At 37.8% G+C, this 27,467-nt stretch overlaps 1 protein-coding gene across 3 annotated transcripts; it reads right to left on the reverse strand.

Moving 5' to 3' along the window:
• Positions 1-310: 310 nt before the first annotated feature.
• Positions 311-27,332, reverse strand: SLC13A1 (solute carrier family 13 member 1). 3 transcript variants are annotated; one of them, XM_051795505.1, is made up of 16 exons: positions 27,168-27,332; positions 25,320-25,448; positions 24,426-24,562; positions 19,550-19,737; positions 18,910-18,961; positions 18,755-18,821; positions 18,083-18,246; positions 15,408-15,527; positions 14,140-14,238; positions 13,949-14,050; positions 7,766-7,869; positions 6,788-6,897; positions 5,963-6,124; positions 3,792-3,929; positions 3,509-3,690; positions 311-1,277 (listed from the first exon to the last, which is right to left on the reverse strand). In XM_051795505.1, the coding sequence occupies exons 1-15, from the start codon at positions 27,264-27,266 to the stop codon at positions 3,547-3,549; spliced, it is 1,815 nt and encodes a 604-aa protein (XP_051651465.1). In that variant the 5' UTR covers positions 27,267-27,332; the 3' UTR covers positions 311-1,277; positions 3,509-3,546. The 3 variants fall into 3 exon arrangements, with proteins under 3 accessions (XP_051651465.1, XP_051651466.1, XP_051651464.1); XM_051795506.1 differs by having other exon boundaries at positions 311-3,690; positions 18,083-18,243; XM_051795504.1 differs by having other exon boundaries at positions 311-3,690.
• Between the last annotated feature and the right edge of the window lie 135 nt (positions 27,333-27,467).

Consider the following 27,467-nt stretch of genomic DNA (forward strand, 5'->3'; position numbering starts at 1 on the left):
TACTTATGTACTAACACAGTAGACTAATTAGACTCATCTGAGACAAAGAAAAACCACACCATTTTATATGGAAATTACGCGCAAAGCAATTTACAAATAGTTTATGTCATTATATATTAATCAACTCTTAAAATAATTGTAGGTGCATTTCCACCATTTGTCATAATACAAATTCTGGTCAGAGCAAGGAATACAATAGCAAGATATGTAGAGTGTATTTCTACTGGCAGTCAGCATAGTGCTCTGTGCCTGCAGTCAGAGTCAAATCCACCTGTTGCATACCCACACTCTGAAATTCTCTTTTTCCTCCATTTCAATGTTCTTGGGTGAGAAAGTTTTAGCAGTATTAATCCCTACACTGCAGCATTGTTAATTTTTACTTAAAAGGTTCCCAAAAGTTTTAAAGATAAGTTAGCAATAATAACAAATAATTTCAAAGATTGTGTCTGACCCATTCCTTAAACTTCTGGCTAAACAAGTTAAAAATCCTGGTGAGACCCTACACTCCAACTACTACAAACTTGTTTATTCACAACTGGCTTACTTACAGGATGCAATCTCCAAAGACCTCATGCTTGATCATTTCATTTTTGTCACTAATTTGGTACATTATGACACAATGAAATACTGGTCACTGAAAGCCAGTTTATATATAATTCTGCATTTCATTTAGACAAATTATAAACACATGGCCCAACAGATGACTGACTTTCTTTACAAATCTCTCCCTTCTCTCTTTGCATATTTTTCACCGTATACGCCAACCGTAGTGAAAACAGTTTTTAAAAGTGCATCCTTCATTAAAAAAATTGACTCTCTTCTTGTTTACTAAAATACTTAACCATGCTTTCTGTCATGAAAACAAGTAATTTAGGGAAATTCTATGGTCTGAATTATGTGAGGGTTCAGACATGATGGGCTTTTTTGTCATATTATTTATGATTCTATGAATAAACCAAAAAGTAAATAAAATGAACAGCTAAAAATCATCTGGCACAAACTGAGCTTCAGCTCGTACTGAAAACTATATCAATTAGTACAGTTGACAACTTCTGAAGAGTTCTCTTAAACAGTGCAAAATGTTTATTTTCTTCCATGAAGATGTGTAACTTGAAGAAGGAATACCAGTGTCAAAGCCTGATTTCATGGTGTAGTGCACTCATGGACCTCTGTAGACATTGCCATATTCAAGGCTAAGGTTACAACAGCCAATTCTGTATTGGGAACATTAATAAAACTCGGGAACAGTTCAGGAACAGTTAATAAATTTCCTTTGGCTGAAAAACAATTGCCACATGATTATAATACTGCAGAGCAGACCTGTGGAGACCGAAAATATCACATCCATTGGGACTGGTAAACATAAGGTCACAAAGAGGATTGTCTTCTCTTTTTCATGTTTCATTAAAAAAGAAAAAGACAGTTTTACAAACAGAAAAGAATTCATCCCAAATAAAAGGGACAATAATGAATCTATTAGCCTAAAATGAATATGTTTGTTTAAAGACAAAATATTTCACAACCAGGACAGTAAAGCACTGGAGAACATTAGCCAGGGAAGTTGTGCAGTTTACATCTTGGAGAGTTTTGAGATGTGACTAGAAAAATCCCTAAACAACCTGGTCTGAATTCAGTGTTAACCTTCTTTGAGCAAGAGATTGGGTGAGAGAGTCTTCTGAGATCCCTTCCACTTGAAATACTCTGTGATTCACTGTTTCTGCTGCTCTTGAATAATCTGGAAATTACTGACAGAATTAGAAGGTCATACCTGGGAACCTTAAAGTAAGAGCATTCTCTTAGCTGTTTGTCCTCTCTGTGCCTGCAGGCCTGCACAAGCCAGGAGCTCCTGCACTGCACATTCTTCTGGGAGAACACCATATAGTATAATCCAAGGTTTGTATCTTGGATTAGTTACTTGCATAAGCATTTCCCACTGGTACCTGACTTCATTTAGCCAAATGTTGCATATCTGTAATCATAATCATTGCTGCAGGGGATCAGTTATCGTTATTTGTATAGTGGCAGCTCCTGATAGGGCTAGTGATGGCCATAGCCTTATTTTACCACTGCATTAAAAAAGGTGGGGTTGCCATCCTAAAGAGATAGAAGCCTCAGTCAGGCTTAAAAGAGTAGTGGCATGCACAGACAGCAACTACTTACACAAAACCATCATCATTAAGAAAAAGTGCTTCTTTAATAATTCACTGCAGCTGAATCTGCAACTAATAGCTAAAGGAAGCATACTACATATACAACAATACGCTGTATTCTGGCATTATAGAAGTCATGACTGACATCCCTAAATGTGCACTATCAAAAATAAATGTAAACTATGTAATCAAAAAACGAGCATTTTTTGGTTGTTGTTTTTAGGAAAAATGGATAATTTACTCTATCTATAAAAGACAGATTAAGGTTTACAACTATCATGCAGGTGTCCCAAGGCATGATCCAAGCTAAATACATGCAGCTTTCATTCAGACTACTAGCTACATGCTCTTTACAAATTATCACCGGTCTTCCCAACAGGTGATAGTCCTTTTGGTGAAAAACATGTAACAACCAAATAGAACATCATTATTTGAAGATATCTTTGAACTCCAACTTCCATTCTGACTACATTGCACTGTTTTGTGTTTAGAACATTACAACACTAACACCGTTTAGTAACCTTAAACTGCCACCTGTTCTATAGAGATCATGAGCCTGCGGGCGAAGATGCTCTTCATTGACAGTTTGAGTGTCAAATCTTCATCACTCTGTCTTATGGTTTCATTCATCAAGGGGATTTATCTCTACTTTTGGCAGAGAGATATGATGATCATTTAATCTCCATTTATATAGATCAACTCAGATCTATCAATACATGTCGATCCAGAGAAATATTAATTTTTTTAACTCTTGTTTTCACAGCAGTAACGATATGTTTCAGTGAGGTCTTGGGAGCAGTTAGACTAAATATATGCTTAAGTATGTATTCTCCTTCCAGGTTACAAGGTGTTTAATAGATAAAGTGCTGTTTAAGTGGTCATGCTGCTATTCTCCATTTTTCTGTGCATTTCTGACAGGTCTGTAAACTATGTGTTCAAGAGAGTCCCCTGCCTGATCTTTTGTTTATGATCAACACTGTTTCAAACAGAGTTTGAATCTAGAAAACAGAAAACTAATATGTTCTCTGACAACCCCCAAATAAAAAATAGCAAGAACACATATTTGAAATAATAAAATGTACATTTCATTATTCTGCTACCCTGAGAATGGGGGCAAACTGCCGGTGATAATGGCTATGCACATTTATTTTTTTTCCTTCACAACATGAAGATATTAAAATTCAGACTAGCTGAACTAGATTAGAAACCCGATCTAACTGTGATATTTAGAAAGTCTAGCACTCTTCCTGATTAGACTCTCAGACTGGATCATCAGTCTCTAGGACTGTGAAATATGGCATTTATAGTAATGTAAGTCCTTATCATTGTGGTGACAAAAAGCATTTTAAGTGACTCACCACATGTGAGAAAAGAAACAAGACTTTTTTTTTTTTTTTTACAGTCCAGTGTCATTTGTAAATGGACTGTTTGGTAACCAGCTTGGGTAAGTATAGAGATCAAATATAGGCACTATCCATGTCATAATTGCAAGCATAACTACAGCAACTCCAATGATGTTAATGCCCAAACCAGCTTTCACCTGAAAAAGAGGGAAAAGAAAACAGAAACTTACATCAAGATACTGAAGAAAATTTTTAAAATGTTTAAAATCCCCTTTAGGGACTTTTGTTTAAAACTCACCATGTCCATAACAGTTAAATGACCATATGAAAATACGATGGCATTGGATGGGTTTGATACAGGAAGCAGGAATGCGAAGGAAGTACACAAGGTAGCAGGTATCAAAATGAAAAGTGGATTCACATGAATGGCTTCAGCCTATTGAAAAATAAGAGAGTACAGCTGTCAAGGGATGCATTGCCAAATTAAATACATAAATACAAACTTCTTATATTACCACAGGTGAACTGTAGATAGAACTGCTAGTCTAAATAGTGAGAAATAACTTTTTTGGTAACTCGTTTTTTGAGATTATATCTGAGAATGCTTCAGAGGAGAAAAGATAGTTCTTTAAATTCATGCCTGATGTTTTCTGATTGTAGTTGAGTCCATAAAATAAGGCTATTGCAAAGGCTGCTCACATTTCACAGGCACGAGAAGGAAAAACACTGCAAGAAAGATGACGAAGTTGCATTTGTATGCAATTCGTAAGAGGAATTCAATGAGGGGTTCAATTCTGTTTGATATCTTTATTGGTGATCTGAATAAGGGGATCAAGTGTACCCTCAGTGAAGTTGCAGATGACACTAAGTTGGGTGGGAGTGTTGATCTGCTGGAGGGTAGGAAGGCTCTACAGAGGGATCTGGACAGGCTGGATCAATGGGCCGAGGCCAATTGTAGGAGGTTCGACAAGGCAACGTGCTGAGTGCTCTACTTGGGTCACAACAACCCCATGCAGCACTACAGGCTCGAAGCAGAGTGATTGGAAAGTGGCCCAGCTGAAAAGGACCTTGGGGTTGACAGTCGGCGGAACATGAGCCAGCAGTGTGCCCAGGTGGCCAAGAAGACCAAAGGGATCCTGGGCTGTATCAGAAATAGTGTGGCCAGCAGGACCAGGGCAGTGATCATCTGCCTGTACTCAGCACTGGTGAGGTCACACCTTGAGTATTGTGTCCAATTCTGGGTCCCTCACAACAAGAAAGACATTGAGATGCTGGAGTGAGTCCAGAGAAGGGCAACCAAGCTGGTGAAAGGTCTAACGGGTAAGTCCTATGAAGAGAGGCTGAAGGAGCTAGGGTTGTTTAGTCTGAAGAGAGGGAGGCTCAGAGGAAAATCGACAGACTAGAAGACAATCAGTAAGTTTTGAAGAAGAAAAAATCAGATGTTTTGATAAAAAGGATTAGAAGAAAGGACTGAATTGAGCTAAGGACAGAAGAAATGAGAATTATGTGTAAAGCACATCTATTAGCCCTCTCTTTCCTGACAACCTGCAGTGTTAACCACTTTTGCTGAAGATATGGTCCTAAAGAAACTCTAAGAGATCTGTCCTTTTTAAGAGCTTCAGATCTTCACAGATAGTAATAACAGCATTAATTTTCATATGTTGAACTGTGCCGGATTTTGCTAGGGTAGAGTTAATTTTCTTCACAGTGGCTAGTATGTTTTAGATTTGTGCTGAACACAGTGTTGATAATATAGAGATGTTTTTTCCTCCTGCTGAGCAGTGCTTACACAGAGCAAAGGCCTTTTCTACTTTTCTTACTGCCACAGTGGCAGGGAAGTTGGGGGTGAGTGGGAAATTGCTAGGAGACACAGCTGGGACAGGTGACCCAAACTGACTCAAGGGATATTCCTTATTATATGGCCACATGCTCAGTATACAGAGTGGGGGGAAGAAGGAGGAAGCAGGAGGATGTTTGGAAGGTTGGCATTTGTTTTCCCAAGTAACTGCTATGTGCGATGGGGCCCTGCTCTCCTGGAGATAGCTAAACACCCACCTGCCCATGGGAAGCAGTGAATTAATTCCTTGTTTTGCTTTGCTTGCCTGTTCAGTTTTTGCTTTCTGAGTTAAACTTTCTGAGTTTATCTCAACGCATAACTTTTCTAGCTTTTACCCTTTCAATTCTCTCCCCAATCATGCTGGTCAGGGAGTGAGCAAGCAGCTGCGTGGTACTTGGTTGCTGACTGGATTTAGACCACGACATGAACTTTTATCTAATTTTACTAAATTTTCCACATCCTTTGTAAGAAATACTTTAAACCACCAAGTATCCAATGCACAATACAGAACAGGAAAATAAACTGCATGAAGTATTTTATGGAGACTTTTAAAAACTGCTTCTTTAAGCAGTTGTATTATTATATGGATGATAGAGCATATTCTGATTAAAAATAACATTTGTTATACTCACCAAAGGAGATAGTATGGGCAAAAATATTGTGATGGTAGCTGCATTGCTGGCTACTTCCGTTACTGAAGTGACAATAAGACAGGATATCAGGATAACCAACCACAATGGTAATGATCCTATAGGGGTCAATTTACTTGCTACCCACTCAGAAAGTTTTGAAACCTGCATAAGGAATATGGCAATATGATTATGTTTAGCAAGTCATTGTAAGAAAAATTTTAAAAATGGTGTAGAAGAGACTTTACTCATCTGCTACTTGCAAAATATTTATGTAAAAGAGAAAAACACTGGAAATATTTTCCATATTCCTACCACATATTTTTAAGCCCGTTTTTCTAATTCAATTGTACCCTATAGGAGCCCATGCAAACTATATTCCATTTATTTATATTTGTACCTCTGAGATGGTTAGTAGAGTCTTATCAGAAAATGGTAATATGCATATATCAGGCTCCATCACCACAGTCTGGGTCCAAACCTGCTTGATTTACTTGAGTAACCACCATTGTTCACATAAGAGGTACTTCAGTGACATTTGACATTAACCCTAAGGCTTTGGAAACAGTGTGTCTTCAAAACTCCTACCGCCATCAGGTTTAAATTACATAAGAAACAGTAGTCAGCAGTTGTCTTAGAAGACAAAGGAAGCTTCTTTTTTTGTAAACCTGCTTTGTGAACATCTTGAATATTCATCACATTTATCATGTTCAATATTGCTACAGAATAACTTGCTAAAACAAGATAATAACTGAATTCACTGCATGTCTGAGTTGCTCCTGATGTGGGTCATGCTATTTGTTCAGTATCTTCTATAAACTGCATTACCTCACAGCCGTCTGCCAGTGCAAACCCGCCACCAACGAGAATAGCTATTTCCCAGGGCATGCATGACTGAAATTCCTTCCAAGTAATGAGTGGAGTGTAACCAAAAACAGCTAGAGAAAAAAAAAATAATAAAAAACCAAATCCCCAAACAACATTTAAAAACATATTGACAAGCTCTTGAAATAATGTCTCTGAGGAAGTACTTGGGAAAAATTCAAAGGCAATCATTATAACATGAAGAAAGCCTCTGATGGAATCAACCTTCAGTTCCGGGGACAGATCTTTACTGGGGAAAACTGTCACAGCTTGGAGACATAAGAGCTGTAACAGTTTCCACCAGTGGAACATTGGCCCCTTTCCCCTCTTCCCTATGTGGAAGATAGCTGTGGGATATCAGTGAGTTTAATTTACTCAATAAGACTGCACTATTCACAGATTGCTGTGCAAAGGCTGTTTCACTTAAGCGCATTTAGGTTATGGTCTTGCATTCTCTATGAACCCCCAGATCTCATTGATTTCAGCAGCACAATTGAATGCATAAAGAGGACAAGCTAGAAGTATACTTTAGGGAATATTTCATTTTGAAGAGGAAAAGTTACATGATAATGAACTCATGTACTATTTTGAATTTTATAGGATACCTTAATTAAGCAGTAAAATTTTCCAAAAATAAGCCCAGCCCTGCCCATTCAGTCCCATTTCAAAGCCCATTGCAGTCAATGGAAAGGTTTCTGCCTGTGGTGATGGGCTGCAGGCAGCAGGTTCCTGCACAGCACTAGCTCCTGATGTTAACATTGCATAATTGTTGGCACTGACTTCCAGGCCAGGGATACTTTAAATCCCAGTAAAATTTTATCCTGTATTAAGATTTTAGCATTATTACTTAACAACATTCCTCTAACCAGTGCAATAAGTTCTATTTATAGTAGCATCTTAGGTACATTATTGTAGTAAAATCTATATCAAAATATACTCAACTGTTTTCGCCATTTGAAGTCCTAGACAATGTTTTTGCTGGAATAATAAAGAACAGGACGCCTATCACTAAGGCAGCTGTTGAATCCATAATATAGCTTTTATACCTAAGGAGAAGTTAAAAAGAAAAAAAAAACACATAAATATACATATTCAGGAGGAGAAGAGGAAAAAGACTGAGGAGGAGAATAGAGTAGCAGAGAAGAGCTGCTGTAGACTTGACCAGAACCCTCTATTCCCCATCCTTTGCACTACTTGATGTGGTGGAAAGAGGCAGAGGTGTAAGGAATGAAGGAGTCAAGCTGAGCCTGGAAAAAAAGAGGGTGGGTGAAAGGTGTTTTAGTTTTTGGTTTTGTTTCTCACCTTCCAACTCTATTTTTAACTGGTAATTAAATTAATTTCTCCCATATCAAGTCTGTTTTGCCCATGATTGAAACTGAAAAGCAGTATCCCTGTCTTTATCTTGACCCACAAGCTTTTTGACCTTATTTTCTCCCCTGTCCTGATGCCAAGGAGCAGTGAGAGGGCAACTGGGTGGGCACCTGGCAGACAGTCACAGTCAACTCATCACATCTGTAGAAATATTTTGTGTAGTCCCTCTAAATTCATAAATAAACATCTTGAGTAAGTATGTGTTGTTTTGCCACACAGAAAGGGTGACGTTTTTGTAGCTAAGAAAAGGCAGCATAGCTTAATTTTCATCCTCCTATGGCTGTCATTACTAGGGTCATAGTCACAAGGGTCATATTTGTTTTGGTCACTTCCAGTGCCTGAGAACTGTTTGCACTACTGTTTCTTAAGGTAATTCAATATCCTTCTAACTTGTACAGAGTAGCCCTAAGATCAGGCAAGGTGAAAAGCTGAGCTCTAAGGCAATTTTAACACATCCATCTGAGTCTGTTACAGACTGCTAGAAGGTGACATATTCCAGTCTCTTATTTCAGTCAAGATGGTCATTAAAAATGAATAAAAATTTTACTGAAGAAAGTTAAAGCAAACATTTTCTTAACTTTTGTTATTTTTTCAATTTTCTGCAAGTTCTGTAAGATTTTCTGAACCAATATACCAATATATTTGTTCTCTTAGCCTCAGACCATATGCTTTTCTGAATATACAGCTACAGTAGGTCCAATAATAACTTCCCAGCAGATCTTCCCAGCAGCTTACTGTTTTGTACTAAATAAGGGCTTTTCACTGAAAAGAAAAATTTTTCTCCTGATTTTATGCTACAAACGCATGATCTGATAGATCCCTTTGCTTGGTTAGGTGAAATTCAAAAAAGCTTAATATGCATAGCGCACTGACACCAAAACCAGCATGGTTTTAGCTAACATTGTCACAAAATGAAGCTGCCATAGAAATTGAAGTGATTCTCTAATTTGTGTCTCCTGCTTCCTAGTGTCTGCCTGCATAGAAAATACATTTTGAAAAAACATATTTGCTATGGTTAAAAAATATATGTTGTTATGGTTATATAGTCAGAGGGTTCTGCCTATATATTACCCTTATCCTAGGACCAGATGCGCTGGGTCTAAAGATCCAAAATCTCCTCCTCTAGGATCCCATCCTGCATTCTCTTAAGACTTGCTAGGACTTTTGAAGGAAGGCAAGGTCTGGATACAGAAACAATTCATGCTGCCACTTTCTTCTAGGCAGATGCATTTTTATAGAATGTTTGATTTTGTTAAGGGGCCTTGGGAGGTCATCTGTTCCAACCCCTCCCTGCTCTGGCGGAGGGGAGAACCAATTGCCCAGGACTCTGTCCAGAAAGTTTTTTAATACCACCAAAGATGGTGACCCCACAACCTCTCTAGGTTGCTGTTACAAGTAAAAGCATTACATGATGTTCAGGACTCCTGCAAGTTTCAGTGTGTGCCCATTGTCTCTCATCCTGTCAGTGGGTGCCACTAAGAAGACCCTGACTCTTTCCTCTTTGCTCCATACCATGTAGATTTAAACATTGTCAAGGTGACCCTGCAGCCCCCTTCCTTCAGGGGTCATTCCTCCCCATTTTGCATTTACACTTTGCATTTATGCTTGTTGAACTAGGGAGGTGCAATTTTTTGCTCACAAAACTTAGCATTCCTGATGCAAAACACCATTCTCAAAAAACCTGCTTGGGACACACACAACATCCTACCATTAGTCATACTGTTACAAAGATACACACATGATGCCATTCCGAACAGAACGAGATAATATTTTTTCAAAGTACATTTATCCAAGTAGTAATACAATTGCACATACAACGTCTACCTGTTTATAAACTGCAAATCTGATTGTGGTATAAGAAAGCAAAAAACTTGTTGATTCAGGAGATCTCACATGACTGCAGCTGAAATAATTGTAGAGAACAGGGCTGTCGGCAAAAATACATAGTGGTCTTGTATTAGAATCAAAGAAATCGATAAACCATGCAAAAAAAAAGCATGAGTACATTCAAGCAATAATCTAAGGAAGAAGGAGGGAAGCCCACCTTGCAGAGATCAGCTGTAACCAGCTGCAGCCCAGTGTTGAACTTACTGTTTCTTATAAGGTTCCTGTAGTCCTGGCCAAAGGCCACCCTGGAACTCCTCTAATTGAAGCTAATACTCTACAGCCTGGAATCAGGCCAGGACATAGAAGGAAATTGCTGTAGCAGAAATTATGTGTGATCCTATGCTGTCAACAGACGGGGAGGAAACAAGCATTTTTAGCCTGTGCTGCTCTCTGTAGTGTTATACAATATTTATTAAAACATCTTGCTGTTTTCTTCCAGAGGGAGGTAACGGGCACAGGACAGGACAGCAAAGGATTGATTAGTCTTTAATAGATTTACAAATTTTTCCTCATAAATGTAATTTATTTTTGAAAGACATCTGATAAAGTTGTTAAAATGAGCTCTACTCAGCGCTGATACAGCACAAATATGGATTAAAAATTGGCTGACGTTACAAAAATTAGCTTAAAAAGTGGGAAGGTATCATGATTAAATATGAGTATTCTGCTGGGATTTCAAAAATATCAGTGTTTGCACAATAAAGAGCTTTGAGTAACTTGTGAGGATGCACACAACAGTCTGAGAACATGAACATGGATGGTGAGAGTGATAGGAATGTCTTTTCTGAAGCAAAACATACTCTTAGTATTTGATTTAGTTTGTCAAAGCAAGCTTATAAAAAGATATGATTACCTTATACATATATTTTTAAAGCAGCAATCACAGAAAAGTTTTTAATCCAACAAGAACATGTAGCTGGAAGTTATATTCAGACAGAAAGCAAGATGTGAGTTTGACAACAGACATGAGTACCCACCAGGATAGACTATCAAGGAAAGGAGTAAATTCCAAAATCCAAGGAACCTGGGCTTTGCCACCCTGACATCAAGACTGGTTTCTTTCTGGAAATTCGTGTTCTAATAAAATGAATATCTACTGAGCTTAACACAGAGAACAATGTAGCTCTCCTGACCTTCACCATATTAGAATAAAGGATCAGACAGACATTTCTGGTATTAAAGCCTGAGAGTGGTATGATTCCCAGCTAATAGAACTCACTCACTGGTGTGGGATGGTCTCATACTTATAGCTCTGATATTGTGGCTTTTCATGAGGTCAAAGCTTTTTTCGGATGACAGAACTCCCTGAGGCCTGCTCAAGACTGCAGGATATGATCCTGTGGAAAGCAAGTACTATCAGATTTCTGTAAGGGTGGAGACAATTTCCTTATACTTGTTTCCTGTGCCATAAACTTTAGGAAGTTGTGCACGTGCCTATCTGTACACTTAAATCCAGAACACTGAACAATTTTGTGTGCGTGTACCTTCAGGAGCGAGTGTGTGAGAGATATGAGCTACAGCTCATTGCACTGCTGGAAGCCCACACATGTCGCATCACAGTGACAGAAACATAGTTCCTGGGGTTTGAGTTCTTTTTCCTGTTTCTTTGTTGTGTTTCTTTGTTTTGGTTTTTTTTTTAAGAAGATGACTTGCTCCCAGTTATACCTGTGCTGGACCCTTGCCCCACTCATGTATCTTGGCTGAGTTTTCATTGCTCAGAAAGCATAAACCTAATTGCCTGGGTTTATGCCAGTTAATGTAATTGATTGATAAAGGAGAGCTATCTGGAAATAGACAAGTTCTGAATAGTTAGAAATGCTTTCTTTCCTCCTGAAGGGTGTAACAGAATCTTTATTTCTCTTCAGGCTACCTCATGCAAGTTATAACATGATTCAGCCTAACATGACATGACATGTGATTGCATTCCCTTCCAAGGAAAACTTTAGAGGGCATCCACAAAGTAATGTCCCTGTGAAGATCCTGTAACCATGCTTATTCTGAGAATGTTCTGTATTTCCCTGTCAGTGAAAAAAAATCCTCAGGCAATGGTAGCTAGGTTCAAATATGAATATGTGGCTCTCTGGACTGAAAAAAATAATTTGAGCCATAAGTCCCATATTTGAAAGGTTGTTTACCATGCCTGTTTTTCAGTATCAGATGTAGCTCTTTAAACAGTGCTCAATGAGCACTGAATTTTAATATGAAGCAGGAAGAGAAGCCAAGCCAGCCTGATTGCTTAGCTAGCTGATTGATTGCTTGATTAGGTCAACACTCCAAAACCCCTTCAAGAATGCAGTGTTTCATATGAGACAATGATCATTAGCTCTGCTGTTGTTATGGGGGGTAGTAAATGTTCTTTTGCAATTATTTTGATAATTAAAAGTAAATAATTTTAAAACAATCTTAGTTTTTAATACGCTTTATAATGACAATTTTTGCAGAAAATAATTTTGCTTCATGCTTTAAATATTCAAAGTTTGCTATAATTATTCCTGGTAACATCCACTCCCAGGCTTTCTGGAAGAGCCCTGGGGAAGGTGTGTAAGTGCATGAATGATGAAAATATATTGAAAGCGAGAAAGCATGATGGATACAGGTTCAATGTCATTTATGACAAATGCCCACGAAAACAAAATTGGAAATTACATCCTAGTCCAGCACTGGCCTTTGGGCCATCCAATAATAAATGTCAAATCCGTAAGGACCTAAACAGCACTAAGTCCTGCTCATCCCAATCCTGCAACTACTTCCTACCACTCCAGAGCAAAACTCAGACCTTTATCGAAGAAAATGAGAACTGAAATTACAGGAAGTACAGCAAGAGAAAAGGAGATATCACAGTAAAGTTCCTGTAAGACTGACTGATTACTTAGGAAAAAAAATCCAGGTGATCCTGGAGAACCTGAAACAAAAAGCAAAACAATGTAATAGTTCTTCGCTTTTTTGTCATTAGTTGAACTGTGATGTTGAGGGAGTTATGTATGAACAGAAAGTAATTTATAGCATTAATTTGAGCTGCCAAAGCAGGGGATGTTGGCCTGTATGCATACTAGTGTGGCTGTCACTAAGTGCAGGAGATCAAAAAATTCTAATCAAAGATTCATTATTGAAATTTCATGTTTGATGAGGAAGTGGGATACTGTGACATTAATCATTATGCGTTCTTCCTCACCAGATCAAGTCTAAAACCTAGGCATAATCCTTCCTAGGAGGCACTTACCATAGAATCATAGAATCAGCAGGGTTGGAAGGGACCTCTGAGATCCTCAAGTCCAACCTTTGATCCAACACTGCCATGGTTACCAGACCATGGCACCAAGTGCCACATCCAGTTTCATCTTAAAAACCTCCAGGGATGGAGAATCCACCACTTCCCTGGGCAGCCTATTCCAATACCTGACCACCGTCTCCATAAGGAATTTCCTCCTAATATCCAACCGAAACCTTCCCTGGCAGAGCTTAAGACCATGCCCTCTTGTCCTACTGATAGCTTCCTGGGAGAAGAGACCAACGCCCACCTGGCTACAACCTCCTTTCAGGGAGTTGTAGAGAGTGATGAGGTCTCCACCGAGCCTCCTCCCCTCCAGAATAAACAACCCCAGCTCCCTCAGCCTCTCCTCATAGGACTTGTGCTCTAGTCCCTTGATTTTATCCTGTAATGGGTTTAACACATTTCAGCTATTGCACACATGCATATGTGAAATCTCTAGAGTTTATTTATACTGTATACACTACAAAGATTTGCATCAACCTGGAATATTTCTGAAATATTGCAAATATTTTCATTTTTTAAAACTGAAAAGAAAAGAAGGTATGTAGTTAAGACACAGTACAGTTCTCGCTGCTGTATCAAAAGAGACAACTTACTCTGGGAAAAGTGAAGACCACCCTGGGATGAAGCCAGGATCTCTGGTGAACCACAGAATGGTCATTAGAATGAATAGGACAAGTGTAACAGTTTCTGGGTAGCTACAACAGAAACAGAATGAGTTATCAATTTTCTTAAATTTACACTTGTATTTAATTGCTCTTGTTTGCAGATTTATAGTTTGAGATACCTCATTGGTCCAAGTTTCTTATACTCCTCCTGAATCACCCGTGATGAGGCCTCTTCTCTAGCTGTTTTCTTCTTGCTGCACTTGAACATGTTTTTAAAACTGGAATGTAAAGCAGCAGTATTGCTGAGTGTATATTAGTGTATACAGAAGAAAAACAAAAAGTCTAACTTTTCTAATATCAGTTACCAAAAACACTTTACAAAAGGAAAAATGTCACTTTACAGTACAGTATCTCCAGTTCAATTATCACAAACTGAGCATATAGGAATTAACTGAAAAAGTCCAGTGGGAGATTGACAGAGGCTGCAACAAAATGTGTCCTATTCTTGACTAGTTCATTTGCCCAGGAAGCATGAAACTTTTATCATGGAAACTAATTGAAACAACCAAATATATAACCTAGCTATTTAATGAAAGTCATCTATGACTTTGCTTTACTTTGTTTTAGAATGAAAAAGTTTGTATCACATGAGTAACCTGCAGAGTATTTGCTACAAGCTAGGTTTTCATTCTTGGCTAAGACTCTTACACAGTGTTAAAAAGAACACTACAAATCAAGAAAAATGACCATCAAGAAAAAGAAAACAATATATGTTCACATATGAAGTGGTAAGCGTGCGATGACTCTATCTGTTTAAAAATAGTCTCACTTTTCATCTCTCACACTGTAAGTAGCCATGTAATTGTGGAAGATTGCTGTCCCACTTATCTCTCCAGATGCTAGTGAACTTATGGAGAGCAAGGCTTTGAAGAATCAGCCCAAAAGAAGTATGTCCTATCCAAAACCATAAAAACCCAAGCTCTGTGGAAAGACAAAACCCCTACCATACCACCACACATGAACTTAGAAGAAGCAGAAGTTTTTTACTTCAGATTTACAAATATAATCAGTTTATAACTCAGATATTGTTAAAGTATTAAAAACAATCCCTGACTCCACAAAAGGGCATGCTCCTGACTGTGAATCTTCCAGTCAGACCAAAATGTATAAGATTTCAGTATTCATCTGTCTTGCAAGCATGCATTATTTAATGATGACTCATTTTTTATATGAACTTTTTACGCTGAGCTAAATAGTCAAGGATCCCTATTTTAGAAAATTCTTGTTCCATCCAGAGATTAAGTCATACTAATCAAGGACAGAAAATCATTGTTGCTGCATTTTCTTCCTATTGAACCTGTTAAACCTAGATGCAGTATTTACTCCTGGTGCAAATTATCTTTTATACCAGTTACCTTTAGTTTTATTGATTATACCATTTACTTACTCAAACCCAAGGAAAAGCCACTGGAGCCAGACCCAGGACAGCAGCAGAATAATAACTCCAATGGGGAAGGCAAGAATAAACCAGGATCCAAAATTGATGCACTGGCAATCTGGGTAACGTCTGGATGAAAGTAAAAAACATGTTCAGTTGAGCTTTGCAAAGGAATGAAGACTTGTGAGAAGTGCCAGAATGTACTGCTGCAAGACAGCGCTTCTGGCTGGCAGCATGAGGTGCCCTCTGGTATCCTCTTCCTCACCCTCCCATCCTTATCTTCATGACCACTACAGGAACTAGCTGTGCCAGTTATTCGATCACTGGATCAGCAACAGATCTGGCGATCTGACATGGACTGAGATGTATCTAACCTGAGTTCAGTAGGCAAGGGGTGGGCCACTCGTTAATTACCATTAAGGACCATTAGGACTACAAGGAAACAGAAGTTTAAAGAAAACAGTTCTATGAGACTTTAGCACAAGAAAATAAATGAAAAAACTTCCAATGAACACAGAAAACAACAGTGGAGATTTGTATTTTTAAAACTTCCGTAAGCAATTCAAAACTGATTAAAATCAAAATTACTATTAGTAATTTCCAGGAATATTCATTTGCTAGGTGGATTGTCTCTCCAGTCACCTTGTCTCTTTGAGGCTGTCTTAACCTACTGTTACAGATGTGGGCCATTCAGCTAGAGCTTTCCCTGCCATGTGATTTTATAAAAAAAGGAGAAAGGGGTTCTGGTTTTCTGAAAGAAATTATTTTACTCTTGAATGTGAAAGATGCTAGAGAATCAAAAGAGCAGCGTAATGAAAGCCTGTTTTACAATTTAAATTATTTTGCTCTTGAATGTGAAAGATGCCAGAGAGTCAAAAGGGCAGCGTAATGAAAGCCTGTTTTACAATTTACTTTGTGAATAGAAATTACTCTTCCCTTGAGCTCCTTCAACTCTACTGAGTGAGCTTTTAATTCTAAAGTCAGAAAATTCTAATCTCTTTAAACAGCTTCCTCCTTGATGCAAAAAAGTCAGGTAGAATGGAAATAAAAATGTCCAGAGAGAGTCTCTAATGACTATTTCTGATTATTAGCCAATCTTTTGTATTTCATGTCTTGCTAGAAGGAAAATAATTCTGATGGTTACATAGGTTTTTGAAGCTGTAAATGCTTATCATAAATGCTCTCTCAAGCACATTTTAGGTTTGATCTGTATTTGCTATGATGCTTAGATGTATTGCAAATAAAGTGCTAACAGGGACAAAACCAAAAGTCCTATCGTCTTCTTGAGGTGATGCTCTAAATTGCAACTGTACATAATGATGAGACAATGAAACTAGAACAATTAAAAGCATTGTGCTGTTACATTATTTATTGATTACAGGGCTATGTACCTTTTATTACATGATTAGCCATATCAATTTTTGAATTTAAAAATTGCAAGATAGGAAAAATCTGACATAACTGTAACAATTTAGCATTCCATCATTTGCTAAAGTGTTTATGGTCTTTCCTGAAACATATGTGATAATTTCTTACTGAGCAATAAAACAAGCTCTTAAAAACTTTATGCTAAAAATTCAATTCCATCATAATATGTTAATTTATTGTGTTTATATTCCACAGTAGGTTTGTACGGGGCTGAATATTTGTGTATTTCTGCTAATCTGAATATTGCATTTAGGTATTCTTCAACTCCCGACCAAATATTCCTCAGGTAAACAGAACAATCAGTTTAAATGATTTTTCAAAATGATCTATTACGTAATACTGGTTGGATTACCTGCTGTTGGATTATCTACTACAGGTCTTGCCTGAGGCAAGGATGGACAGGACACACTGAACTATTTATTTTCTAGACCTATTCCCTCTGAAAAATGAAAACACTACAAATGCAATCAATAACTGGTCTTTAACATTTTGCTATGTGCAATACAAAATAGTGGGCAGAGGCTAACCAAAGGATAGTACTTTATTTTACTCCATTCAAAATTAGAGTATGCATACTTCTGGAAATAAATAGTTTGCAGAAAAAAAAAAGTTCAGCAAGAACTATTGGTTTATCAAGAGCTTTGGAATTAAATCTGCCATTTTCTTTTCAAAGCAGTTCTACTTAAATATGAGAAGGAATATTAAAAAATGCTTTGGAAAACCTCAAAACAAGGTGTTCCACTGAATGCAGGTTTCAGACTAGCTTGAAATTATTTTCTTTTTCATTTATTAATGGACCTAAATTCCTCATATCAACAATGCTTAGCCTCTTGTAAGTCTCTCCTGATGGTCTTTGCTAAGCAGACCCAGATTTAACCCCTGCTTCACTTAGAAATTAATAACAGCTCTTTACAACCTAATAGTGCCTATCTTATTCATACTAAGTAGCGCCTTCCTTCTCAGACAAGCCCATCTTTTTCCATGCAGCTACTCAAATAGTAAGTACTACTTAACCAAAGAATGATCGTCTTCTTGTATGTGTTGGCAGATCATTTATAGCTTTTCTCTGTGTAAAGCAAATACAACCATGCAATTTCATTTTCTGTCTTTAACAAATAATTTAAAAAAGCAATAGAATCGAGTAATATCAAATCAAAGGGTAAAGTTTCTAATGCATTTTAGGGGAACCATGTGAGAGCTCAAGAATAATATTAGAAGTCTGGATTAAAATGAATATAAATAATATAGTCTCTTACGAATTGAAGTGCTCAGTAAAAATCAGATTAGTCGATGTTCCTGCGATTGTGGTCAGCCCTCCAATGGTAGCAGAATAAGCAATACATAAGCACATCACTTTGAGAATCCCATTGTATTTGTCCTTTCTGCCTTTTCGCTCTGCTTCAGCAGGTGGTAGGTTCTGCTTAGAAAGTATATACACCAATTAATATATATGAAGGGCTCATCATGAGGCACAAAAATAGGATTCAAGGATGCCTTAGAAGAGCAAGACAATTTGCTGGTAATACAGCTGTAAGCAGTGTGGTTTGGTTTGTTATTATAGCGGTACTGCAATTATTCATGCAAAGGAAAAGGAGGAAGAGTCAAATTCTGAAGTCCTTTTCCTGATCTGTCTTTACTGAGACAAGAACTTCCTTTATATATACTGATATATATATATATACACACTGTAGATATCAACTTTGTACTCTGGTGAGGTTGGTTTAACTTGTGTGAAATACACTGGGAGCACAAAACCACTAATGACATGATTATGTAAGCAAACTGTGTGTATATGTGTGACTACACATATATCTCTTATTCACGTGAAACTAGATTCATTGCTACCTGTACCATGTTAGGTGTTGCATAGAAGTGAGATTTAGGTTAAAACTAAGTTACACTATGTAATAAAAAGACACCTTAAGTACCTGTTCATTTCCTTTTTCGTTTTCATTTTCAACTGTGCACACAGTACTAGCCACACTGTTGTTATATCTGGAAAACAAAGGCATGTATTGTAATAAACAGATATTCTATTTAGAAGAATTCTTAGAGTAGAATTTAGTAAATTAATAACAATTACCCATTAATTTGCTTTTCTTTCCACTCAGTGTTTTCACATTCTCCTATGTGTTCTGTAAGACAGTGATACAAAGACAAATAAGCATTTAAAGGAGCAAAACTGGAAAGGCTACATCAGCATGTCCCATTCCATGCAATCACTTCACATTGTCCCATGAATACATTTGTAAGTGCTGGTCTGAGAAACAGTTGAATTGTTCCCTATTCGTTCATGACTCCTATTCCCAGAATCTGAATCCTTTAATGAGGAGAAATCTTTCTAACTTATAATCAAACCGTGTAGGAAACCAGTTTAGATTCATTTGTTCTCCTAGCATTACCCTAGACATTAAAGAGCTCTTTCCTTGTGCTAACATTTAATGCTCAGTGTATCTATAGCCTGCAGTCATATTTCAGGCATTCTACTAGACTGATAAGCCAGCCTCTCCCCTTCTTTCCTCCTCTCATGAAACTGCCATCTTCTGCACCTGTTTTAATCAATCTTTGTGAACATGAGAGAGCTCACACATGGTATTCCAAGAGAAGTGTCACAATGAAGCGTGCAATGACAATAGTACTTCTCCAGTCATTTAATTGTATTTCATGTGTTTTTTACTGCTGAGTGAGGGCAGGCAAGAACGGAAGCTGCAGCGCGTGCCTACCGTCCAGCTCCAGTGCTGGGTTGACGGAGCCATTAGAGCAAGACATCTCCAGTGCATCAGCTTCTACTTCGGCTCTGATGATCTGCTGAGCTACAGCCTCTACAATTGGCATCACCATGGCAGCAGCAGAGGTGTTGCTGAGCCACATCGACAAGAAAGCACAGCTAACCATGAAACCCAGCATAAGCCTGGAATAGGAGAGACGAGTCTGTGACTGCTACAGTAGCATCTCCTATCACCAGTCTATTTAATATAAATGGAAAATGTTTTCAACAGAAAGCTCGAAACACTAAAAATTTAAAGTCTGTAATTGATTTTTGAGGAAGTTTATGAATTAAAATTGATCAAAGACACTGAAATTACCATATTTTAGTGTTAAAGGTTCAAATATGTTGTCAATTGAAGTAGAAGTAATAATGTTTATTTACAGAATTATACTATATTTGAGCCATCTTTGAAGAAAGAACACCATATACGTCATGAATTCAAATGAGAGTTAAAATGACTATACTGCTAATGCTATTAATCTTGCATTATACAATCCAGGTCTGGATCTGAATCATGGGTCATCTACCGCCACCACCTGCGTCTCCTAGAATGCTTCCATCAACGCCATCTCCGTTCAGTCCTAAACATCCACTGGTCAGATTATGTGACCAATACATCTGTTCTAGAGCAAGCAGCAGTCACAAGTATAGAGGCCATGCTGATGAGAACACAGCTGCATTGGGCAGGGCACGTCTCCAGGATGAAGGCCCACCACCTTCCTAAGATCCTGCTTTATGGCGAACTTGCCACCAGCTACTGCAAGAGAGGAACCCCAAAGAAAAGATACAAGGACTCCCTGAAACAACATCTCAGCCTTGGTCATATTGATCACCATAACTGGTCTACTCTGGCCTCCAATCGGGAGGCCTGGAGACACACCATCTATAACACTGCTGATGCTTTTGAGAAAGCACGCAGGATCACCCTTGAGGAGAAAAGGCAACGCAGAAAGAATCGTGCCTTGCAGAATATACTGTCTAAGGAGTCTTTCTGCTGTGCCTTTTGCAACCGGACATGCCTGTCTCGTATTGGCCTTTTCAGCCACCAACGCGCTTGCAACAAACATGGGTAGAGCCCTTCCCAAATCTTTGTTCGCGAAGCCCAGCCATGATGATGATGATGATGATGATGATACAATCCACCCCTGGAGTTATCTCTTCGGCTATAAGTCCTCTAGATACCAGTCCAGTTGTTATGGGAAGAAATATTAACAATTCAGTAAATGGTATTTAGTTCTTAATCAGAACACCAAGCCAGGCACAGGGATTATTTGGGCTTCAATAAACATCTTCTTTGATATTAAAAGGGAAAGGGAAGGTCATTAGAATGCCTTAGTCTGGTCTTGGCACAACTTTTTCAAGTTTACTACAAATAGGAATTGCATATGTGCAATTCCTGATTGCACTGATGCAATACACTGAATTGTATCAAACATTCATGAAAAATCAAACATTCCATGTTGTATCTGGTGAAGTTGGACTGTAAATTTAGAATACAGGTCGCAAAGTCATTTTACTGCATTTCTTGGAGTTGTGAATGCGAACAGTCCTCTTGACTTCCTGTTCCAAGGTGCTGTCATTGCCATTAAACACCTGCTGTGCATCACCACAGGGAGAGACCAACTGAGTAGAGGGATGGTGGTGGTGCAGCATTTTCTCAGAAGTCATCTGTGCAATTTGTAAAACTCTTTGCCCAGCCTTGAACAAGAGCTCCACAAAGAAATGGAAGGTCTACTTAGTACATGAAGCCAGTATAAAAATTACATAAAAATCATGTAAACATTATTTTATTATGTAAAAATACTATTCAAAATGTCTCTCATAGCCTTTCTTTTCAGCCATTAGCAGCAACATTTCAAACTTGATTTTTTCTCAGCAGAGGCATCTTGTTTTTTCTCTGTGAGTTTTTAATTGCATAATGATAAAATGATCTGTAGACTTGCAAGATGTGGACCGGATTTAACAGAAATTGTCATCAATAAACCCCACTAATTTAGGCAGTTTTCGGTTAGGTTGTCAGACAGACGCTCTAGAAGAATTGTGTTTTTAGGACGAATTCTTATGCAGAAATTACTGGTCAGGATAAGCACACTGAATATGAATTTTCAAGCTGTAGAAAAATGCCATTTTAGTAGAACTTGCAGGGGAGGTTAAAAACTAAAGCAAATTAAGGAATTCACTAACATGTTTCAAAACTGTTCAGCATAAATTTCCAGCATTTGATGGATTGATGATCATGTGACCATTTGGTACAATGTAGTGGGCTCTAATGAGGAACTCTGAAAGTGATGACAAAATAGTAAAATATATTCTATCGTGTTCAGCCTCTGCATTCAGTTTTTCTGCATTATTTTCTCAGTGGTATCGTTAAAAAAATATTTTGCATGGAACCTTGGATGATAATTTCATTTACATTTAAGTATAAAGTCACTTTTGGCTATGTAGTACACAATTAATGTTTCATTACCCATTCTAGTCCTTGCAGGCTGCATAGACATATTCACCTTTCTCTGCTAGTTGCAGACCAGACTGCATGGTGCAAATGACAGGAGGTCTTTACAGATTCATAGAATCATTTAGATTGTAATAGACCCTTAAGACCATAAAGTCCAGCCCTAAACCTAACACTGCCAAGTGCATCACTAAACTATGTTCTTAAGTGCCACATCTACACATCTTTTAATTGTTCCCAGGGATGGTGACTCAATCACTTCCCTGGGCATCCTGTTCCAATGCCTGACCAACCTTTCACAGAAGAAATTTTTCCTGACCAACCTTTCACAGAAGAAATTTTTCCTATTAACAAATCTAAACCTCTCATGGTCCAACTTGAGGCCATGTCTTCTCATCCTATCACTTTTTACCTGGGAGAAGAAACTGACCCCCACCTGGTTACAACCTCCTTTCAGGTACTTGGAGAGAGTCGCCCCTGAGCCGCCTCTTCTCCAGGCTAAACAACCCCAGCTCCCTCAGCCGCTCCTCATAAGACTTGTGCTTCAGCCCCTTCACCAGCTTTGTTGTCCTTCTCTGGACATGCTCCAGCATCCCAATGTCTGTCTTGCAGTGAAGGGCTCAAAACTGAACACGGGATTTGAGGTTTGGCCTCACCAGTGCTGAGTACAGGGGGACAATCACTGCCCTGGTCCTGCTGGCCACACTATGTCTGATATATATTTGTTTCTCCAGAAGAATGCATAATGAAAAATCCAGAAGTCTCCTGCTATTCTACTTTCACTGCTGCACCCCCTCATGACCTCTAATGCAGAAACCTCCTCCAGTGGTATCTCTACCTTGAGCAGGATGAGTCTCCAATGTACACAGGCTGGCTGGGGACTGCTGCAAGCAGCAGAGGACAGCTGGTGCAGAGAACAGCACCACCACTGCTGTGGGCACCACTAATGAGCAGCAGATGCTGAGAGATGGGTAGATCCTTCACCAATTGTCTTATCATAATCTTATTATCCCTTTGTCATGATCAGGAAATGTGATGAGCTAGTTATGAAGGATACTGCTTCCTCAGGGTTACAACGCTCTCTGTGGAGTTTCACAGCATATTCTGAGTTGGAATATGTGGGATGATCCGTAAGGATCATCAAGTCCAACTCAAGTGAATGGCCCATACAGGGATCAAACCCATGGCCGTGGCATTATTAGCACCATGCTCTAACCAACTGAGCTAATCTCAGGAGTTAATCTAGGTCTCCTCAGCAGCTGGCTGCAGGTTGGATTACCCACAGCAAGTTCCCCAGCAATGTTCAGCTTAGCATGGCACACCATTCACTTGTGTCCTCCCTTTCAAGATTTTGGCCAAAAGGTGAGAAGTCAGCTTTAGGAGTGATCAACCAAATAGAAGTCAAAACAACTAAATCTACATAGCTCAAGAATACAGCCAAAGATAAAGGAAGGCAGTAGAAGAAGATTGTAAGGAGCATTTTGTCAAAACAGAAAGCTACCAGTTATCAAAACATGCAGAACCTAAGCAAAATAACTGTGATATTTATAATTAGGTCAGACAAATCACTGAGGAATAGAAATAATCCAGCATTTCCATGAGGTGCTATTAGTTAGACCATCTCATTTTTTAGACCTGGGGTTTCTGATTTTCTGACCTTTTGCTTCCTGTCAGTCTGTTTCCTGGCAAGGAGTCATGAATATGATATATTCTGGGAAGCCAAACTTGCTCTACAAATCTTATCTGCAGCCTTACTGGTGTGCTGACAGGTGCACCTCTGGGCCTAAACCTTTTCTGCAAGTTTGTAAAGCAAGCAAAGAGTTTTCACTTCATAAGATATATGATGATAGCGAGTAAGCAGAGAGTGTGATTTCATTTCCCTCATCACCTCATCCATCTGAGGAAGTTCTTCTCTTTTGATAGTTTTTTCATAGGTAGACAAAGGAAAAAAACATAAGTAAAGACATTGTACTTAATGTGTACAAAAATACATTTTTGGGAATGTCCAGAATTTTGAAAACACTATTGAAATAAAAATTAATAATCAGCATAAAACAGATTTTATATTGAAGACATTGGGTATGAATGTTCCAAACACCATCAAGAAACAGGACCCCTATATTATTCACAAATTAACCATTCTTTTTGTCCAGAAGGATCCTTATTATGAACAGAATCACTGAAAGGGAACTTTCAATTAGGACCTCAGCAAAATAATAAAGTGTCACCTGGAAATCAATCATATCAAGTCAAATATCTACTTTGAGTAGAAAAGAAAGGCTGAATTTCTACTACTGAAAAAGCACTAGGCAATTATTTCTGGAATACGTAGATTTCCACAAGTATTATTTCCTTCAAGACATTGTTTAGCACATACCATGCAGGCTTGACACCCACCAGCATCACCATTCTTAAAGCCACTCTTTTGTGCAAATTCCATTTTTCTATTGACGTTGCCAAGCAAATTACTCCAATCAGCAGCAGATGAAAGTCTTTAAAATAAGAAGATGCCACCTGAAATAAGAAAAAAAACCCAAAAACCAAAAAATCCAACCAACCAAAAAAAAAAACCAAAACCAACCTTTTTTTTAATCAAATGATGAATTTCTGATAGTATTTGGTATTATCAATTTAATGGAAAAAAATACAGTAATATTATATACTGAAATAAATATCAGGAAAATTTTTTGACTTAAAATTAAACTGTTAAGTTCATTAGAACTGTTAATTTCATTTAACCAAATGTTGCAAGAGTAAATGCACGAAAGTGCATATTGTTAAAACAAAATAAAAAATAGGGCTTATGATAGAACAACCTAAAATTATCAGTCACATCTCGCATATAGACTAAATCACCAATGAAATATTGCTTTTATTACTTTTGTCATCTGTTCAACAAATACAATAACAACTTTAAACATAGAGTATGGTGTCATCACTTTGACATGAAGATGTATTTTGCATATGGGGTTGCACTCAGCATTTTGCATGGAGTCATTAGTATGACACCTCACATCTGTAACATTAAGATATTTTATATGTAACTAGCATTTTTCTATTGACTGGCATCTAAGCACTCATAATACAGAAAAAAGTGTTAAAGAAATACAAACAAGTCCTGAGGACAAAGCATGTAAGCAAATTTTGAGGTAGAACTACTGTGGTTGGCACTCCATGGATTAGCCTGACAGGTTTCAACATTATGCATTTCTTTCTTTGAAGTTTTGATCCTTGATATCCACAATATAAAAGAGAGAAAAGAAAGATTTACCTCCTTGGATCCCATTATACCAAACAATGGGAACATAAAGGCAGGGAGCAAAGCTGAAACAGCCAGTGGCAAAGCTTCTGTGAGCCAAAAGATGGCAACCACAAACAATGTGTATGCACATTCTGCTTCCTAGAATACAAAAGGCACCAACAAAAATATGAGTTGATAATCCAGTGGAAAAAATCACAGCTATGTCAATAGAGAGATTCCCCACACCTGGAAAAAGTATGAGTCAAGGGACCTGATTTTTCTAAGAGGTAGTAAAATTATTTAAATTCTACGACTTAGGAAAGGTAGGGGAAAAGTCAGCTGCCTAATCCTTCAAGGACAATTAATCACACAGGTCATTCTGGAGCATTCTCAGGCCATGAATTACCATAAATCACAAACATTCTCTATATGCAAGCAAGCCTTTAAGCCTCTAGGAGAACTCACAGTCAAGTTTTGTCTCTCCTGTAATCAGTGAAGTTTTTTCATCAATATCAATAAGGCAAGGATATGATCTAATGTAAAAAAGCTTTGTGCAAGACTGACAAGAAACACAGCTGTTGTTTTTAAGACTTGTAATTTTAATGACTGTCTTTTATTTAAACTCCTGAAAAACAAGAGTTTTTTCTATTTCTTTTTTTTTTTTTTTTTTTGCCAGGAGAATCTTTTTCAATGCTGCCTGTAAAATGCAGGTGAAGTGAGTCTAGTTTCTTCTAAAATCCTAGAAACTTCTTTTGTGTGTTTTTGATTTATATTTATGCTTTTAAGGAAAATGGCTTTTAGTGCCACTGGTTAGGGTATGAAACTGCCCAACAGCAGCACAGATGATTTGTACTGGGAAAGGGAAAGCTGAATGATGTGGCTCTTGGAACCTTTGACTGGTAAAACAACAATGTTAAATCTAAGTCAGTCAGCTATGACTATCATTTATTTTTTGAAAGAAGTTTTTGTTATGTATTAAACAATTTGAAAATGTCAAAATTCATCTAGCAAATGTTCATCTCACTTAAGTCCTACCACATCAAGAATTTCCTGTGAGTTTCCTCCTGAAAAGGAAACTGAAATATTGAAACTGTGATGTGAGTGTGAAGGATGTTGCTCTGTAATCACTATCTGTGATGCAAGCATTTCTGAAATTAACTTTCATGTATTGTCACACGTGATATGTATGATTATGTATAATGCACATGTGATAACGCATCACGGGAGAACTCCATTTCATTCTACTGACATCAGAGTTATACCAAATAGAATCATTAACAACATCTTTAGATAGCTGTTTCATCAGCTTGGAGCTGTCAAAAGAATTAGTGAATGCCTGAAGAATTTATTCCAAGTAAAATAAAACTAAGATATCCTGCCACAGACTTTTCTTTATCTAGGAACCAGAGGAAATTTATCAGGTCCTTGACTTCAGTCATTTACTATCAGACAGGACAATATGTGATGAACTTAAAATCCTTCATGAAACAAAAAAGTAAATGCAGCTCTCTTCCTGACAGTTCATCTTCACTGTCAGTCATACAGAGCTGTTTAAAAGTGTCCAAAAGGTAATAGCAAGGACAGGATTTTCAATGTAATCTAGATGATGTTAAATGGGAAAAGCACTTCTGAACAAGAAAACAAATATGTGACTCAGAGTTTCATGAATCCAGTACAGAATTTTACATTGAAGCTGTCTTCTCTACAATTCTATGCCAATACACTTTGACAAAAAAAAAATCAAAATGAAAACATAATGAATTTATTCAAGATCCCTTCCAACAGAAACTATCTATGATTCTATGAATCTTAAAAGATCTGGGAATCTGTCTTTACATACAGGTGCAAAATAATTACGTCTCAAAGCAGGTCACTTACTTTGGTTTTGATGATAAGTGGGAGTGGAAGTAAAAGTAGTGGAGTGAGGACAATGAGCAGCAACCTTCGGTAAACCAAGAGGTAGCTAAGAATCTTCATGGTTGATGGTTGGTAGATGAATTTTCCTGCAGAAACTGCCAAAAAACTGGTCTGACTTTAAATAGCTGACTCTGATTAATATTTTTCCAAGCTATCACCTTTAGCCATTGCTAAAGCAGGCCAGTAAAGCAAGTTAAAATTAAATCTTGATCTTTATTGTTTTAGTGAGTTTATTAACAGTAGGTTGATAAGATAAGTGTT

The sequence above is a fragment of the Manacus candei genome, unplaced genomic scaffold (genome assembly GCF_025592945.1).
Source record: "Manacus candei isolate 608988 ecotype Guabito, Panama unplaced genomic scaffold, ASM2559294v1 h1tg000043l, whole genome shotgun sequence".
Taxonomy (NCBI): domain Eukaryota; kingdom Metazoa; phylum Chordata; class Aves; order Passeriformes; family Pipridae; genus Manacus; species Manacus candei.